Genomic DNA, 19,059 nt, shown 5'->3' on the forward strand with positions numbered 1-19,059 from the left:
AAGGACATGTTCTTCTCAGGTGGACTAGGGTCTTAAAACTATACTCATGAAAGATCATAGTGACAGGACATATTTCTGAGGTGGACTAGGGCCTTAAAATTATACTGATGAAATGTAAAATTGACTGGACATATATTTCTCAGGTGGTCGACGGTCTTAAAACTACGCTCATGAAAGATCAAGATGACAGGACATGTACTTATTAGGTAGACATGTATTTCTCTTGTGGACTAGGACCTTAAAACTATACTCGTGAAAGGTCAAACTGACAGGACATGTTGAGTGAGCTGTACTTCCAGCATTATCTGGTCATACGTGGTAATTAATTATGTCTGTGCAGTTCATTTTTGTTCTATGAAAATACAACTCCCTTGAAAAAGATTGTCTTCTATTTCAGATACCTTCAAAAGAATTCCTCTACTTGGTTTTCCATGTCAGACTACTTTTTGGCGCCACCTGACTATCACAGGAAAGCCATTTGAATAAAATCTACAGAGCAGATCTTCATTGTGATCCAAGAGTCAGCCATTTTCCTGACATCCATTTGTCATTCTAACTCAGATCAGATGATCGATACTCGTCAACATAGTGTTCAACAAGGCTTTTGTTGTAGAGATATGGGCATATGGTATTTAGCACAGAATGACGAGTCTGCAATTCATCGTTGTAAAGTGACATTGATTTTTTCTTCTTTTCGCTCACATAGAGAGTGGCTGAATGCTGTATTCAGTGATTATTACGATCTAAATGTGAAAAAGTACATTGACTTAATAAGAGTATTTCGGACTGTGTTAATTTTTCATCCTTTCTTATACTAATGATTTTGGGGTTGAGGATGTAATATTAGGGTCTAACATATAGATGTATTAAAGACTAACATGTATGTTTGTTAAGGTCTAACAAGTATACTTATTAAGGTCTAATATGTATATGTGTTACGGTTTAACGTGTATTTGTATGAAGGTATAACATGTATACCTGTTCAAGTCTAACATGTATATGTATGAAGGTCTTACATGTGTACCTGTTAAGGTATAACATGTATATGTATTATGACCAAGTACATTAACACAGTACTTGTTCTAAAAGCATGCTGTAAGAAGTTTGCAAGGGAGAAGGCAGTAATTGATTTAAAATTTCACATGACGTAATGCAGCATGATGTGGGCACATTACAATGCTTGCTGAGGCATCTGTAATAATTATCCATTTCACATGATGTAATGCAGTATGATGTGGGCACATTACAATGCTTGCTGTAGCATGTGTAATAATTGTCCATTTCACATGATGTAATGCAGTATGATGTGGGCATATTACAATGCTTGCTGTAGCATGTGTAATAATTATCCGTTTCACATGATGTAATGCAGTATGATGTTGGCACATTACAATGCTTGCTGTAGCATGTGTAATAATTGTCCATTTCACGTGATGTAATGACAGTATGATGTGGGCACATAACAATGATTGCTGTAGCATGTGTAATAATTGTCCATTTCAGATGTTGCCAACATTTTCATATTTCAGGTTATTCTTTCAAGTTTTCATAATTTCTCTGTGATGACCTGTAATGTAAGTTAGATGTATTTCTATCAACTATGCAGAAAGAAATACACCATGATTCCTGTTCTATTAAAATATCATAGGGACCCTGGGAAGAAACTTTTAATCTGGAGTTGTCACCATTGATGTAATTTAGAAATTTCTATCATTTTCATGAGTTCATCAAGCAATCAGAGTACCATGACACATTTATATAAAAACATGCCCTCCCTGGGTAACCTGTATGTTTATGCAGAATAGCCTTCTTGAATGTTCGTTGATTTTTTTTCCTCAAAATAAAAATTATACCATGCTTTACCTTCTCCATGTACTATTTTTATAGTCTTTTAAGATTTGTACCTTTGTTGTACAGGTATGTAATTATTTTACTTCCTGAGTGTTTGATTTCTTCTTCCAAAACAAGTGTGAGCAGAAGTGATGCAAATGTCGCATTTTCAGTGATAGACTGAATCTTTTAAAGATTGTCATGGCAATATACTTTGTTTTAGTAATGCATGTTCATCATTGCTTATTTATGCTCATTGTGCAGTGTTCTGTACTCACAAGTCCATTGTGATAATGCATCACATTAGTGGAATTTAATATTTCATTCCTAGTACAGAACCGCCAATCCATATTCATCCAGTTCCAAAAACTTCCATTCTTCCAGAATTTTGACCACCCAATAATCATACACGTTTTCCTCACAAATTATCGGCATCTTTTCTTTTCTCCTCATCGCTGCGACTAATTTTCACCTATTTACTTTGCATTCGACTATTTGTTTTTTTGTTTTTTTATTAGTCTATTATATTCATACGGAAATAATTTTGTTTGTCCACAAAGCAAATTCCTTTTAAAATGTTATTGCCTACAATTATGATTCTCCAGAATTTCATAATACAGAATCTGTAATTTTCACTAAAAATGTGTAACAGTTTTTTGCCACGTCAAGAATGTTGGCTTCTTGACAGCTTTTATTGAATCAATGCTATTTTTAATTTTTTATGTATAAATGTGTTGTTTTTTTCCCTTTAGCAATAAAGATTCAGTCATGAATTGAACTGTGGTTTTTCTTTGTGTTAGGAATGTCAACATATAAACAATTCAGAGTGATTCCATGATTTTCTTTTAATGTCAGAAAGATGAATATGATAATAATAAATCCAGAATAATGCATAATATCAAACCTTACACAATATGATTTTACAATCTATCTTTTAATGATTTCTGTTGTATTCTGTTACAACATGTACAGCTTTACACTGCTGTTGGTCACTGGAGATTATTCTTTTAATCACCTTTATTTTCAGTGGTAAAATTATAATTATGTTAAATCTACAGTTTGTTTCGTGACTGGTGGGCTATGAACCTAGCTGTTGGTCTCATGACTTGGGTCATTTCATCATCTACCTTGACTTTCTTGCCGTGTTATGCGATTCTTTATCATGGCTGGAATGTGGCCATCACTCCATAGTGGTCAGATATGTGATGCCTTTTTTGAACATAGGGATCATCAAATATTCTCTGAAAGCATAACTGAAGAAAGTTCAGAGCTGAATGTTTTCAAATGTTTCATTTTAGAATAATAATAAACAAAACAATATGCAGTTACAATTGAACCGAATACATTAAGCTGCAGAATAGTAATAACACTTAATTGATTCTACAATTATGAACTCTATTAGAGACATCTTAGGTATTGACTCAAGAGCAATATAAATGGAAAATGAGGGCCATCATTGAGTCAGAATTAAAGACGTAGACTCGTTACTCATTTATTTTAGCTTGGTTACAAGTTCAGATGCAGTATGATTTTACTCCAAACAGCCCTACTGTTTCTTTGCTGAATTTGGTGGCCTTGAGTGGCTGAGCGGTCTAAAGTGCTCAGCGTTATGGATCATTGCCATCTCATCTCTATCTGGGTTTGCATCTTGGGTTCGGCCATTGTGGACATGCGAGAAAGCTTGCCAGTAGCTTCTCATGGATCTGTGGTTCTTTCTGGGGTTTTCCCCGGATTCTTCCTCCACCAGTTATGCTGGCTGCCATGTATAGCCTATCTTGTGCTGATAAATGGCGTTAAACCCTACAAAGACAACAATAAACTTCCCTGAATTTAATATCAAATTTATATTTGTGCCAGTGAGAACAACATATCAGAAAAGTCCTGTGACAATACAAAAAACACAACATAAGGAAAATTATTATCATGGTATATTTGGAAATGTGTTGTCTGCAATTGTGTCTTTTACAAGGGTAAGAAGTTGACAAAAACATGGATAAAATGCATAATGAAGGCAATATCCCAAAATGTTGGATCTAAAATTGTCACATGTACAACTAAAACAAAATAAAACTGATGGATTTATAGGTTTGTTACTGCCAATGTTGACAGTCTACTGGCTGTCATCTTAGGAATTGGTTAAAGTATAACATTGCTTAGGACGTGCAGCAGCAGGAAATAAAAGACAGGAAGGTTTTTCTATATATATGAAAAACGAAAACCAGGAATAGTGCCTACATTCATAGAAAGATAGAACCTTTGGCAAACCTCCATAATAATAAAAACACTTTTTAATGTTCAAATTATACCAATCAATAAAAAGACACGCTTAGTATGTTCGAAGTATACCAATCCATAATAATGCAGACACATTTAGTAAATAATTTAAGATCCATAATATGGATCCATAATAAAATCTATATCAATATGAACACATTTAGTAACTATGTTACACTGTTACAAAATGATGCAGACACTTTTCATAAAATCATTATAATCCATAATAAAGAAACATTTACCAATCCATAATAATGTGCACACATTTAGTAAATAAGTTCGTATTATACTAATCCATACTAATATGGACACATTCAGTAAATATGTTTGGAGTATACTAATCCATAATAATATGGACACATTCAGTAAATATGTTTGGAGTATACTAATCCATACTAATATGGGCACATTCAGTAAATATGTTTGGAGTATACTAATCCATACTAATATGGGCACATTCAGTAAATATGTTTGGAGTATACAAATCCATACTAATATGGACACATTCAGTAAATACGTTTGGAGTATACTAATCCATACTAATATGGACACATTCAGTAAATATATTTGGAGTATACTAATCTATAATAATATGGACACATTCAGTAAATATGTTTGGAGTATACTAATCCATAATAATATGGACACATTCAGTAAATATGTTTGGAGTATACTAATCTATAACTATATGGACACATTCCGTAAATATGTTTGGAGTATACTAATCCATACTAATATGGACACATTCAGTAAATACGTTTGGAGTATACTAATCCATACTAATATGGACACATTCAGTAAATATGTTTGCGGTATACTAATCCATAATTATATGGACACATTGACTAAATATGTTTGGAGTATACTAATCCATACTTATATGGACACTAGTATAATGAATACTTTTGAAGAATAAAGAATGCGAGAAAATGACAAAATATATTATTATACCAGAAGAGTAAATTTTTTAGAAACATTAAAAACAATTTTTTCTTGAATGAAAACGGTCTTGAAATGTGCCAGATTTATGATGATGATGTAGCTCTCATTGTTGAAAGATTTATTTGAACATTAACAACTATAATGTACTTTACAGCAAACGACACAATAAATATTTTGGATGCTTTAAAACAAATGTTGGATAAATATTATAAGTACAGCAATATTAAAATGGTACCAATAGAGGCAAGCAAAAGGAATAAATTAAAATATATGAATCTTTATGGCACCGATAGAGGCAAGTAAAAGGAGAAAATTAAAATATTATTTGAATCTATATGTGGATTCTATTTTTGAAAGATGAAAAGCAAAAATTACAATTACGCGATATGGTAAGAATGTCACAGAAAAGAATGAACGTTTGAAAAAATTATACTCGTCAAACTGGACAGAGGAATGTTTAAAATAGTTCTTAGGATGGCTAACCCAGCTGAGGACAAAATAAAAGATTTAATGGTGAAGAAATTACACATTTAATAAATACATTTAAAGTATACTAAACCATAATATTACATACATTTTGTAAATTAGTAGACAAGAAGAGTAAATTTCAGAAACTTTTTTGAAAAAAAAATCTAGCATGAAAATGTGCCAAATTAATAATGAAGTCCAGCTCTGGTTCTTGAAAGATCTAAATGGCCATTAAGAAATATCATGTACTTTTCAGCAAACAACACAATATTATTTTGGATGTTTTATGACGAATGTTGGATAAGTGTAATTAAAAACACAACAGTATTTAAATGGCACTGATAGAGGCAAGCAAAAGGTGAAAATGAAAATGTTATTTGAATCTGTATGGGAATTTTATTTTTGAATGATGAAAAGCAGAAATAAAAATGTTAAACTGGTTTCTGCTTTGTCAAACACCAACCAACAATCTACCCCAGCTGAATCAAAATATAATGTGACTGTAAATTAAAACTCTGTCTTACCAAACAGAGTGGTTCATTCAGCAGTCCACATGCTAATCCATGCATTGTGTCATTGCACTAGTGATAGCAACATTTGCCATATTTCCAGGACAGAAAATATAAAGTTGCAACAAAGTCATGAACTAGAAATCTCCTCAGTTACTACGCACATCGTTAGAAGTGTACCCAGTAGGCCTACTGTGCAGTATCGTACCATTGCCTACCAAAGAACATTTTCCAAAATTAGAACTGATGCAAGTTAAAAGTTAACTATATTAAAGATTTAATTTGCTTACTGTTATTTTCATATGACATCAGTGGATTAAATGTGATAATACAGTAATAATTTCAAATGTTTGTGTGGTTTCTATTTTCACGTGTGTACTTAGGGTTGAAGGATCACCTCATTGCCCTTATTGACATGTTTGTATTAATAGGCGGTATTTATATGAACAATAACAGCACGTTGCTCCAAGCTAGTCAATGTGCAATACTTCCAACACATAACAATTATTAAAAAAATTCTTGACTTTTTCTAAGAGAGGCATATATATCTAGATTCTACTTAGATAATTATTCAGATTTTCTTAAAAGAGTATAAGATCTAATGAGCTTTATACAAAGTGAGAGGCAATAATAGTAACTAATTAATACTACATGTGTCAATTCTACGAACTATATTGCAAACAACCAGGGTTACTTTAATTTAATTGGAAACAATTGGGTTAGAAAAATAATCTCACTGTTTGTATTAAGTTTTTCGCAGGGATACATCGTCTCCCAACGAGGCTAAACCCCAGGGATACATAGTCGCCCCACAAGGCTAAACCCGAGGGATACATAGTCTCCACACAAGGCTAAACCCTAGGGATACATAGTCTCCACACAAGGCTAAACCCCAGGGATACATAGTCTCCACACAAGGCTAAACCCCAGGGATACATAGTCTCTCCACAAGGCTAAACCTTATGGATACATAGTCTCTCCATAAGGCTAAACCCCAGGGATACATAGTCTCTCCACAAGGCTAAACCCCAGGGATACATAGTCTCTCCAGAAGGCTAAACCCCAGGGATACATAGTCTCTCCACAAGGCTAAACTCCAGGGATACATAGTCTCCAGAAGGCTAAACCCCAGGGATACATAGTCTCTCCACAAGGCTAAACCCCTGGGATACATAGTCACCCCACAAGGCTAAACCCCAGGGATACATAGTCTCTCCACAAGGCTAAACCCCTGGGATACATAGTCACCCCACAAGGCTAAACCCTAGGGATACAAAGTCTCCACACAAGGCTAAACCCCAAGGATACATAGTCGCCCCACAAGGCTAAACCCTAGGGATACATAGTCTCTCCACAAGGCTAAATCCCAGTATAGATTATATTAATCCTGCATGTGTATAATCAGCTAATGGCTTATTTTAGAACTTATGTTGACACATTAATAGGTGACTTAATTTAAAAATTACACACCTACAACGCACGAATTCGTGGATGTGATTATATTACAGCCAATGGAAAATCGTTATGCTTAAATTTGGCAACTCAGACGTCCATGTTTAAATCACTTTATCCATCTGTTAAACAGGAACGGTTCTGTTGTTGAGAAAAGACAACAACTATTTTCACATTTTGCTTTAAAGAATTACAGTAATATAGGGTTTTACGAAGTAGTTAATATCCAGTAAAGCAGCAGGGAGGGCGAACAGACCAAGGATTTCGACGGACCAAAAACATCTCCATGGAAATCTCATCCGGAGAAGGATTCTATTTACCGAATAGAGGCTTCCTGAGAGAGTTACATCATTATTGACCCTCAATCCGAATGTAAACATTTTGTTCGAAACTCTAGCTGCAGAATAATCTGTTCATGATTTTTATTTTATTTTGATTATATTTTTGTCGACCGACTTGAGGTAGTCGCCCTCCCTGCTGCTGTCGTATTTAAATGAAATTTTAAGATTTTCATTGTTAAAATATTCTATCTAGACCGACTCGATATCTTGTTCTTGGATCACATAAATTCACAGTGACGAATCCATTTGGTGTAGATTGAGCTCGTCCAAAGAAATTTTTGAATTTATTTATATCCATATCGCCGCTACACCACGTTTGATGAATATTTCTTAACGTATGTGTATCTACGCCGTTGAAAATCGCTAGCATGTTGCAATTATCTCTGATTACCTTTGGAATTTGTGTATATCTCTGAGTCACATAAATAACATCAGTATTTTTATGTCGTCCACGTGAAAAGATTCTAGTGGGATTTGATTGTTTATCTAACATGACATCATCGTAAACAACCAGATTGTTTATTGAACCATCTAGAACATCAACTGATGGTGCTTCTTCAATGTCGGTGATAAAATCAATTATGTTCTCGCCGTTATTCAACAACGCTGCGTTTTCTTTGAATTCCTTGAGTACCTGATAGCATCTCTGATCATCCACAGATGGTGCAACTAAATATAGCTTGTCCCATTTTAGCCATCTCATGATCAAATTCAACAATAATTGCGTTTTACCTGACCCTTATGGTCCTATTATGATCATTCTGATCAAATTAGGTAGAGCAGCATGATGTTTCACAGGGACAGATTTTTTTGTAGCTGAAAAATCAATTATATTCATGATATAATTATAACATGAATTTATATTGTGTGCGATGTAGAACACGAACACCAACCATAGATGTAGCTACGGTCGTTACAAAAAATAATAGATCGGCCGTCACTGGTAAATGCGAAATATGTGGCACAAAAAAATTTAGATTTTCCTCATCTGGTGAAAAACCGATTAAAGTGAAATTGGTTAAAAAAAAGAAGAAAATACGGGGGTGATATCGCCTCAGGATTGTCATCGTTACCAGGATTCTTCTGGTCCAAATACCCTGGAGAAAAACATCTACCCAGATACAGCTACTGCGGACCAGGTACCAGACTTGATCTCAGATTGAACGATCAAGATCAACCTAACCCTGGTGAAGATCCTGTAAATGCAATTGATCGGGCGTGTTATATTCACGATCTTGCATATCGAAGCAAAGATCTACAACAACGGCATCTAGCTGACATTAAATTAATTCATGCGATAGATTCAATAAAAAATAAGACCATCAAAGAAAGATTAGCCAGCTGGGCGATAAAGGCTGTGATGAAAGGTAAATTAGCTTTTGGCGCTGGTAGATAATATATGGAAGAAATTTACTATTCTCCTGTTGGATTTTGGAAAGGTAAATCAGCGATCAAGAAATAAGCAAAAGCTGCTAAGGTAAAACCATCAGTAGCTGCTGCGTGATTATCTAAACAAGCTATCTGGCAAATATATCTACCGCCGCCCAAACGAATAGAATACGCTCACTTTGATGTCAGCGTTCCAAATGAGGTTCATCAGGCTGATATAATGTTTCTGCCTCATGATACCGTTAACGATAAAACCTATAAATATGTACTAACCGTGGTAGATATCGCCAGTAGATACAAAGAAGCTGAACCACTAGCAACGAAAACAGCAACTGAAGTAGCTAATGCGTTTGAAAGAATATATCATCGTGGTCCATTAACATGGCCGAGATTACTTCAGGTTGATCCTGGACGAGAATTCCTTGGTGCTGTTACTCAGTTGATGAACAAGAAAAATGTAGCAATATGACGCGGTAAAGTAAATATTCACAACGACCAGGCTATTGCTGAGCGATTCAACAAAACACTAGCTGAGAAACTATTTGGATATCAATACGCGAGAGAATTCATTCAGGATAAACGATCCAGCGACTGGGTCATTAGGCTACCGAGCGTTATCTCAGCAATAAATAACGAAATAACAAGAGCTATAAAAATGAAACCAGCAATAGCTATACAAAATTTTTTTATACCGATCATCAGGAAAGATTTTTCAATTCGACCGGTACTTGGTGATGTTACTGTTAGGTATTTATATAAACACGGCGAGGCTGAGGGAGGCAGAAAAAGAGCGACTGATCCTATTTGGAGTGTAACGACGCACAAGATAGCATCTGTAACGAGATCATCAGGTAGACCAGCTATCTACAAACTTGATGTTTTCGCTCCTCAACGTGGTTTCACACGAGAAGAATTACAGGTAGTTCCTGCTGATACTCAGTTACCGCCTCAGTCACTCAGATAATCAATTCCGCGTCTGTTACACTCTAAACAGACCAAAGTGACATTTTTTCTGTTATGTCCTAGATTATTATTTATTCTGTCTACGTTGAATTGTCTTGAATCATTCTTTTGATACGTCCATGTCATAATACAATTACAGCCGGAACAATGATTATTTTGTTTTTCTTTCAGCGATAAAATGAAATCTACATCCAGATCGAATTCGTGATTATTTTTCTTATCAGTTTGTTTATAGCCGAACAGTTTTTTTTAAATCACGTATTCGTTCGTTTCGTCGTTAATAACCGATCTATCTAAGACGATTCTACCCAACTGAGATATTTTTCTCACTCTAGATACAGCTAAATACACCAAATTGGACCACTCCACATTATCGTCCACAATCCAAACCCGAGTATCAGTTATAGTTAATCCCTGTGAAGAATGTATCGTCATGGCATATCCTAACGTCCACGGCAATTTTACTGCATCCAGCATATCATTAACGAAATTGATATCAACGACGACGATATCATTCAATACCAAATTCTTTTTACCTTTACCAGGTATATCGACGTCAATATTTTGTAGTCTGGTATCGATTGGCCTATAACATAACGGAACGGGCATCAGAGGGAATTTTTCTTGATGTATCTTGAATAGTTTTTGTTGAAGAACATCTCTGATTATCTTTCTGCTTGCAACTATCAAATCACTTGGTGTCCATCGTGACAGGAAATCTTTCATTGATGTTTCTTGAATTACCTCCCTCATCACGCTACACTGAATTTTATTTGATTTTAATCGAATTAGTTTCTTAAATTCACTCAATCTGCCGTCGAGAGATCTGTAATCAGTATCAACCTCTTCATAATAATCAACAAAATCCTTCAGCCATTCATGAGGAGATTCACCATCAATAGGATTGGGTTGACCGTGATCGCCGCACATAATCACGGCGGTATTTTTCGTTGATAACCACTCCAAGAATATTTTTAATGTACCAGCGAATACAGTACAAATTTCATCCCAGATAATTTTTTTATTTATGTATTTTTCTCCCATCCTGGATGGGCTCCACGTACCACCGTTGTACTTGAAGAAACTATGATACGTACACGAATTAACACCTCGCTGTTTCATTTCCCGCGCTAATCTGTGTGTTGGTGTCAGCACAATTACATCAGAATTTCTAAATAATTCTATCATTCTTGTCGCTTTACCTGGTCCACCTGGTCCGTTTATGTATATCATTTTATGTCTCGCAGCAGGATCATAAACAGATGGTGCTGTTGATGTTTCTAATATACTATCTGAGTGATATTTTTCTTCATCAGCTACATCAGCATCTTCACAATACCATAAGATATGTTCATCTTTCACTCGCCACGTACCCCATGAACCATCCCCGGTTAGATTTTCTAGCTCTGGTAGGTATTTTTTGTTAATGTAGAATGAATCAGTAGCTACTCTGACCGGGGTATCAGGAAATTTATTTATCATCGACAAAAGATTTATACTCGCATAAGCTAACATTGATGATCTTAAACGAACATACTGAGATGATTCTCCCTCGAGATAATTAACCGCGGTACCTAGCTTCGTTCCATCAGCAACATAAATATCTTCTCTGGTACAGAATATACCTCGTTGTGCGGTATCAGCGATTATGAAATCTAACTCAGCATCATCCATAATCAATCTGCAATTACGTCTCTGATGATCACATGCGCCACCTTGAGTAAATTTTCCAATTATTTTTCTACCTAAATCCTTTGCATCATCGTGTTCAGTTGGTAGCCAAACATCAAATTGTTTCTGATATGAAATAATCGCCTCGCTGACCGTTAACGATGTCAACATAGCAGAATCTAACATATATCTCAATAATACTATCGGAATCCATTTTTGTTCTGATAGATGCCTTCCAAACCAAACATAACATATTTTATGTAACCCTGTGGTGAATTTGAACGATGTAACCTTGGCGAATACTGTTAGGGGAAAATCCGGCAACGGACCGTTAACTGATACTCTTGTCATCTCGTCGTATGGATGACCAAACTGAGTGAAGTATTTGTTGCATTCTCCCATTCCGAGAAAACTACCAGGATAACATGCTATCATGTTGAATGAAATCATATCAATAAAATTACATTTTGTATTCCATAATCCACCATGGCCGTATTCGACGCAACTATCTTGAATGTCCTTGAGAAAATCTTTTTTAGTTGGCTTCCACAAATTTTTCTCTCGCGCTGCATGAGCAACAACAGATGGAATCGTGAAACAATTGGTCAATAATTCCTCATTCACTGAATATTTTTTCGCTATCTCCGTCATAGAATCATGTAAAGATTCACTTCGATACATATCTCCGTTGGGTCTGACGAATTGATCGTATCGATCATCACTGGAAAATAACCAAACAGATACAGGATCCGATTTACTTATTTTATGAATAAAATCAAATATGTTTTCAGAATAAAATTTAATGTTATGTTCTCGAGGAAAAACTGTTACTGCGCTACTCCAGGCATGAGAATTATGATCAATTATTTCAATGGGCGATCCTTTAGATTTATACGCAGAAGAATACAGTATCTCACCCGATATAGTTTTTACCGTGATGGGGAATTTTAATTTCGCTGATAACGCAGCAACGTCGCTTATAGATGCACCATCTGCAACAGATTCCACCCAGTCGTTTATTTTTTCTTTCTTTAGGTCTGTTAGGCTGTTACCACGTTTTATGTTCATAAAGTGTTCTATGACTCGCTCAGCTACACAATTGATCTTCACCGACATTTTCATCTTAGCGAGATTCTCAGCAACAGGTTTATTCAGCTTGTAAATACCATAAACAACAGCCGCCACGGGATAAGCTCGTACGTAATATGGTTTATCTATTCCTGTTAGTAATCCTGGTTTTGAATTATTACTCACGAGGACAGATTTTTTCCGTTAATTACAGGATCGCGTTTATCACGAGTAATTCAAACGTCATTCTCGTTATTCACAATGAATTTTATTCTGAATATATATTTATCACCACCGACTGAATTAATTATTTTTTTAGCTCTTGTATCGTTCATCGTATTATCAATATCAGCTGCTTTCCACGTCGACCATACATGAACTGCTCCATCATCGCAGAATTCCTTCTTGGCCTGATCTAGCTCAGGAATGATATATTCTGCTTCGTCGAGATCAAATACCATTTGTTATATTTTAAACAAGTATCTAAATAATAATAATGATGAATAATTGCAAATGGCTCATGGTTGGTTCGTTTACTTGCTGTGATAGATTGTGCAGGAAGGAATATTGTGGAATACATCTAGCTTATATACGACGAGGTGGAATAGGTCTTACGAGATGCATCAGATGCAACATCGGAATACGGGGGAAGACTAGAATATGCTTAGAATGTGGTGGAAAAAGATACAGAGAACTAAAAAGACATTACGATAAAAATTCTCCCAACAGCGATATCGCTATCAAATGTGAGGAGGATTATTTGAGTAGATTCTCGGACAAACTTTCATTTAGATAAATTGAATATTGGATAATGAATCCTATTTACAAGAAGCATCCAATCATTGATAGCTATGAAGCATCTGCTGATGGTTTTGTCAGACACGTTAGAACAAAAAAACATATTGGTAGCATTGATAATGCTGGTTATTTCAGATTTACGGCCGGAAAACAAAGATACCCTAATCATAGATTTATATACGAGTGTTTTCATGGGCCAATAAAAAATAGCCTGGTAATTGATCATATTGATGGAAACAAACTCAATAACTCAACAGAAAATTTTCAGGCTATTACTCAGAGGGAAAATACTCTGAAGGGTGATGCAGGTGGACTAAGAGTTTCAAAGGCAGTAAAATCAGTAAATATGGAGACAAACGAAGAGGCATATTTCAATCAATGAGTCTGGCTGCAAGACATTTTGGTATTAATTCAGCCTCAGTGCGATTTGTTGCAGAAGGAAGATATAAATCAACCTTCTCATATAAATCTGGATCATGGATCAAATTCTCTTACTTTCCACTTATATCAGATAAATAGAATCATTATGAATATGAATCAAGAAAATATTAATGAAATAATAAAATCTATTGAGGTGTTAAAAATCAAAGAAATACAATTATCAGATGATTTGGATTCTGATAGAATCATTGCTGATTTTGATACAATATTACAACACAAACAAGAAAACAGATATACGCTGTCGTCCGAATACAGGCTCATAAAAAAATACAATCAGCGATGTACAGATCGCTCAACAACATTGATAATCTGGCATAGGTGATTTTGCTCCGTTAGCGCGTGTTGTTGAAAAGATTCGATCATCGCTATCTGATGAATACGAGTCAAAAAAGACAATAGATACACGCGCACGACAATTACGGAGGTTGATAGATAGTGAAAGTCAATAAAAAATATTTTATATTAGTTTCTGCTATTTTATTTTTTCTCTGCAAAACATTTAAGTTATTGTGATAGATTGTGTGGAAAAGAATACTGCGGAATACATTTAGCTTATATACGACGAGGTGGAATTGGTCCGACGAGATGCAACATCGGAATATGTGGAAAAACTAGAATGTGGTGGAAAAAGATACAGAGAGTTAAAAAGATATTACGATAAAAAATCACCTGATAGTGATATCGCTATCAGGCGCGAAGAGGATTATTTAAGTAGATTCTCGGACAAACTTTCATTTAGATAAATGGTATATATATAATGAATCCTATTTACAAGAAGCATCTAATCATTGATAGATACGAAGCATCTGCTGATGGTATCATCAGAAACTGCAAAACAAAAAATAAGGTTGGTAACATTGGTAACTCCGGTTATCTTCAGTTTAACTCCAGTGGCAATAAACACTATCTCAATCATCGATTCATTTACGAGTGTTTTAACGGAATTATCGAACACGGTATGGTGATAGATCACATCGACGGAGATATATTGAATAACTCTATAGAAAATCTTCAGGCTATCACTCAAAGTGAAAATCTGAAGAAGGGAAACGTTGGTTGTGGACGAAGAATCTCTAAGGCAGTAAAATCAATCAACACAGAAACCAACGAAGAGGCATATTTTCAATCAATGAGTCTGGCTGCAAAACACTTTGGAATTAATTCTAATTCAGTACGGCTCGTTGCAGAGGGGAGATATAAATCATCGTTTTCTTACAAATTCGGTAGCTGGATTAAATTCTCTTACTTTCCGCTTATATTAGATGAATAAATTGTTTATGAATATATCATTTATTTTATTTATTCTGAAATATTTTATTTTTTCTGTGAATTTTTGGTTGTTTTGGTCGTTTTTATGACTGTTTTGGACGATTTTGGTTGTTTCTTTTTACTGTTTTGGGTGATAAATAATCAGGTAGGATGCCCGATTCTCCAAATGATTTCAATTAGAAGAGATACAAGAATCAATAAAAACCATTGATTTTTGATTATTTTGCTCGTTTTCTGAGCTGATTTTTGATTATTTTGCTTGTTTTCTGAGCTGATTTTGCTTGATTTTGATTGATTTTATTGATTCTTGTATCTCTTCTAATTGAAATAATTTAGAGAATCGACTGGGTTGGGTAACTCATCCAAGGGTAAAGCAATAAAAAAAACGACCAAAACAGTCAAAAAAACGACCAAAACAGTCAATTTTCACTGAAAAAAATAAAAATCTGCAGAAAATCTACAGATGAAAAATGAAATCTCATGAAAAATATTTTTTATTTTTTATGATTTTATCAACAGATTTATACTCAGCGTTTCTCCGCGTGTATCCAGCAGATGACCGGATTGATCGGTGAGAGAGAAATTCAACTGTTGTAACAATCTATTATGACACTTGAGATAAACAGGATTGGTCGGTTCTTGTACCAGCAAAAATCCCGGTGGATCCTTCGGTGAAAATGAATATAAAACAAATCCCTGTTTTGCCTGATCAGAGACAGATGCATCAGCGATGTAGCTGTTTTCAACGATATCACAATTAAGGTTGACCGCGATGGTTGTGGTTATGTTGACTATCTCAGGTGATAGATGCCTGCCAGTGCCATCTTCGGCATTGTCTCGCTGGAGAATAGATGGTGGTGGTAGTTTGTTTCTCCATGCTGCGTGTAATTTAGAAAAATTTTCATCGACAATTTCAGTGAGAGATTTTCTGATTTCATCCACGGGGTATCCGGGTAATTTGTAATTTGGTAAATCAGCCTCATATATCTGATATATCTGCATGAATCTTTCTTTATTGCCTGTTTTATCATCAATCATTGCCTGAATCTTTCGTGAGTGAATATACTCCATATCCGATATTAATTGGTTCATTGTTTCCACATTTTTAATGATCTCACCACATGAACTCGATATATCAGAGATACACTCTTGAAAATATCTTTTTAGATCGGTTAAATACTGTTTAGCGACTCTAGCATAATCATTAAAATATTCAATGAGAGGAGCAAATTCATATGACAATTGTTCAATCATCGGACCAGCGGGGGTAGAAAATTCTCTGGCATCAAAACGGACTAACATATCATCTTTTTTTTCTGAAGGTAAATGCGCTCCTTAACGTTGCTGCCCTGAAGTGCTTTGTTCCATCATTTAAATCATGATGAGCTTTTCTATCTGTGGTAAAATCAGATTTTTTAGGTTCTGGTAGCATTAGTTGTTCCGGTGGTTTGATCTCAGGCCAACCTAATACGGTTCTTATTGAACTAGCGTAGATATCTATCTGATAATTTGAACTGATTTCAATGATCGATTTTGATGTTGGTTCATGCACGGTTATTTTTATTCCAGGATCTGATCCCGTTACATTTTTTATTCTGTGTATGAGCTCATCGTTGATCTGATCGATCTGATAACTACCTGCTGGTAATCCAACCACGTTCCAGTCTGGAGTACCATCATCTTTGTTTTTATAAGCAAAAACAAAGGAATTATTTGAATGTAATCCACCAAATGATTTTGACCTGATATTGGCCAGCTGTAATAAACGCGTAACTGAGCCAGTGCTATCTCGTCGATGGAGATAGGGGTAGGAAAAACGATGCTGAATTCGGGTTTAGTTGAACTAGCCGATATCATCGTCGTTCTTGTCACCGTTGTGTTCGTTGCAATCTGTTGCAGTAACTCGGTCATTATTTATATTGATATCTTTAATCGCTTGATTGTAAATCCTAGATATCAGCGCGAATTCTACGTCGGATATAACGCCGTCGTTGAGACTCTCTGACAGCAACAAAGATAATTTAGAATATGCCGTCGATGCTGTGTTTAGTTTATCCTTATACGCGGTTAATTTTGTGTTGGTACACGAGGATATTTTTTTCGTTATGATACCAAATACACCAGCTAGCGTAGTGGTTGTGGAAACAATCACCGTGATAACAACAGGGGCTGTCATCGTTAACGCAGATAGGATTATTCCAACGCCGGTAATAACCGCAGAGACAGAATAAACAGCAACATCAATGATAACCAATCTGCGTTGGTATTTTTTTATTTTTACCTGATAGACATCGATGATACTCTTCAGCGACATCTGCCATGCACGAGCCTGACTGTATCTATATTCCATTATATCTATCTATCAAAAACTAAATGAAGAAGGTGTCTCAGCAATGAATTCTATACACCACCATATGGGTATCGGTACTGTTGATGGTATATATTTATTTTTATTAGTAGCAGCGGGTTGGAACCTAAAGGTTTCTTCAACATCTTTATCCAACAAAATATTTAACACACCGATGAATCTTTCTGTACCGTGACGCCATTTATATTTATCACAGTTGATTCTAAATCTCTCTGAGGAAAAATGATTTATTCTATACGCGCCGGTGACAGGCGATGTGTATTTGAAAGATATATTTTTTGCGTTGTTCCCAGATGAGTGTTCCTGACGCAATAACAGGCGTTAGATTGATGAATAAATCCTTCATTGCTGGTGGAATTTTACTGATATCGATTTTACCATTGACTGAGGTATTAACAACAGCAAGTTTTCTGTTGATTTTATCAATATCATCTACGCTAGCCATTCGAAGCACTCGACCGGATATAAGCTCGATATCTCCGCGATTTCTCTCGGCGGCGTTAGTATTTTTCCTGGTGTCTTCTTTAACGGTGTTAAAATCAGCAACGTGAGCGTTGTATTCGCTTCGTTTGATTATATCGCCTATCTTCACGTTGCTGGTTTTTAGTTTTCCATAATCATCCTGAAAAATGACAACCTCACCAGGATCTGCTTCCGCCAGTGACAGAATATTGTTAACGTCGTCCTTTGTTGCGTATTTTGATAAATCGCTGGTATCAAATTTTTCTCTTTCTAGTATCTTTCTTATCGTTCTCGTTAACAGAGATCTACCGTAGATGTCAACCATTATATTGTTGTCGTTGATCTAATTTATCTGATGTATACTCATGTACTGCCTTATGATACGGTTTCTTTGATCTGGATATCGCTGATAGAATATTTATTGCCTCATCGCCACATATCGGAGGATCGGTTAGTGTTTGTGTTGGTAGCTACATAATCCAAAAATTCTCTGGGTGGGGCTAATCCATATGAGTCAGCGTAGATAATCTCGCGCGGATTTATCGCATACACTACCCAATGAGTACCCAATGAGTACCAGGCCCGGTACTGTTATCGAGATTTATGATTCCTGTCTCGTATTTATTCGGACGAGGCGGTAATTGATCTCGCATAAACGCTCCTCTGAAAAATTTTATTTTTTGTTTTTTAGCAGCATTAATTAGATCGTAATTTGACAACGGTGTTATCTTTTCCACACCGCGGGGGTTCCTGGTAGAGTTGTACCTCTCCCGTAGTACCATGGGGATGTCCCTGGTAATCGGCGTCCTCGTCC

General features: G+C 35.5%; 2 protein-coding genes across 6 annotated transcripts in view; one reads left to right on the plus strand and one right to left on the minus strand.

Moving 5' to 3' along the window:
* Nucleotides 1-2,603, plus strand: part of LOC149800579 (mortality factor 4-like protein 1) — a 75,823-nt gene extending 73,220 nt beyond the window's left edge. For both annotated transcript variants that reach the window (XM_089954529.1, XM_089954528.1), the window contains one exon: nt 398-2,603. In XM_089954529.1, the coding sequence (XP_089810655.1) occupies nt 398-482 (85 nt within the window). In that variant the 3' untranslated portion in view covers nt 483-2,603. The remainder of the gene's footprint in view (nt 1-397) is intronic.
* A 54-nt stretch (nt 2,604-2,657) lies between these two features.
* The window catches only part of LOC149800581 (uncharacterized), a 40,919-nt gene continuing 24,517 nt past the window's right edge, over nt 2,658-19,059 (minus strand). The window contains exon 10 of one of the 4 annotated variants that reach the window (XM_089954531.1): nt 2,658-3,071. The gene's annotated coding sequence lies outside the window, so the exon portion shown is untranslated. The other 3 variants (XM_089954533.1, XM_089954532.1, XM_089954534.1) reach the window with 3 other exon arrangements.

This window comes from Sinohyriopsis cumingii, chromosome 4 (assembly GCF_028554795.1).
Source record: "Sinohyriopsis cumingii isolate HCF-2022 chromosome 4, ASM2855479v2, whole genome shotgun sequence".
NCBI classification, from domain to species: Eukaryota; Metazoa; Mollusca; class Bivalvia; order Unionida; family Unionidae; genus Sinohyriopsis; species Sinohyriopsis cumingii.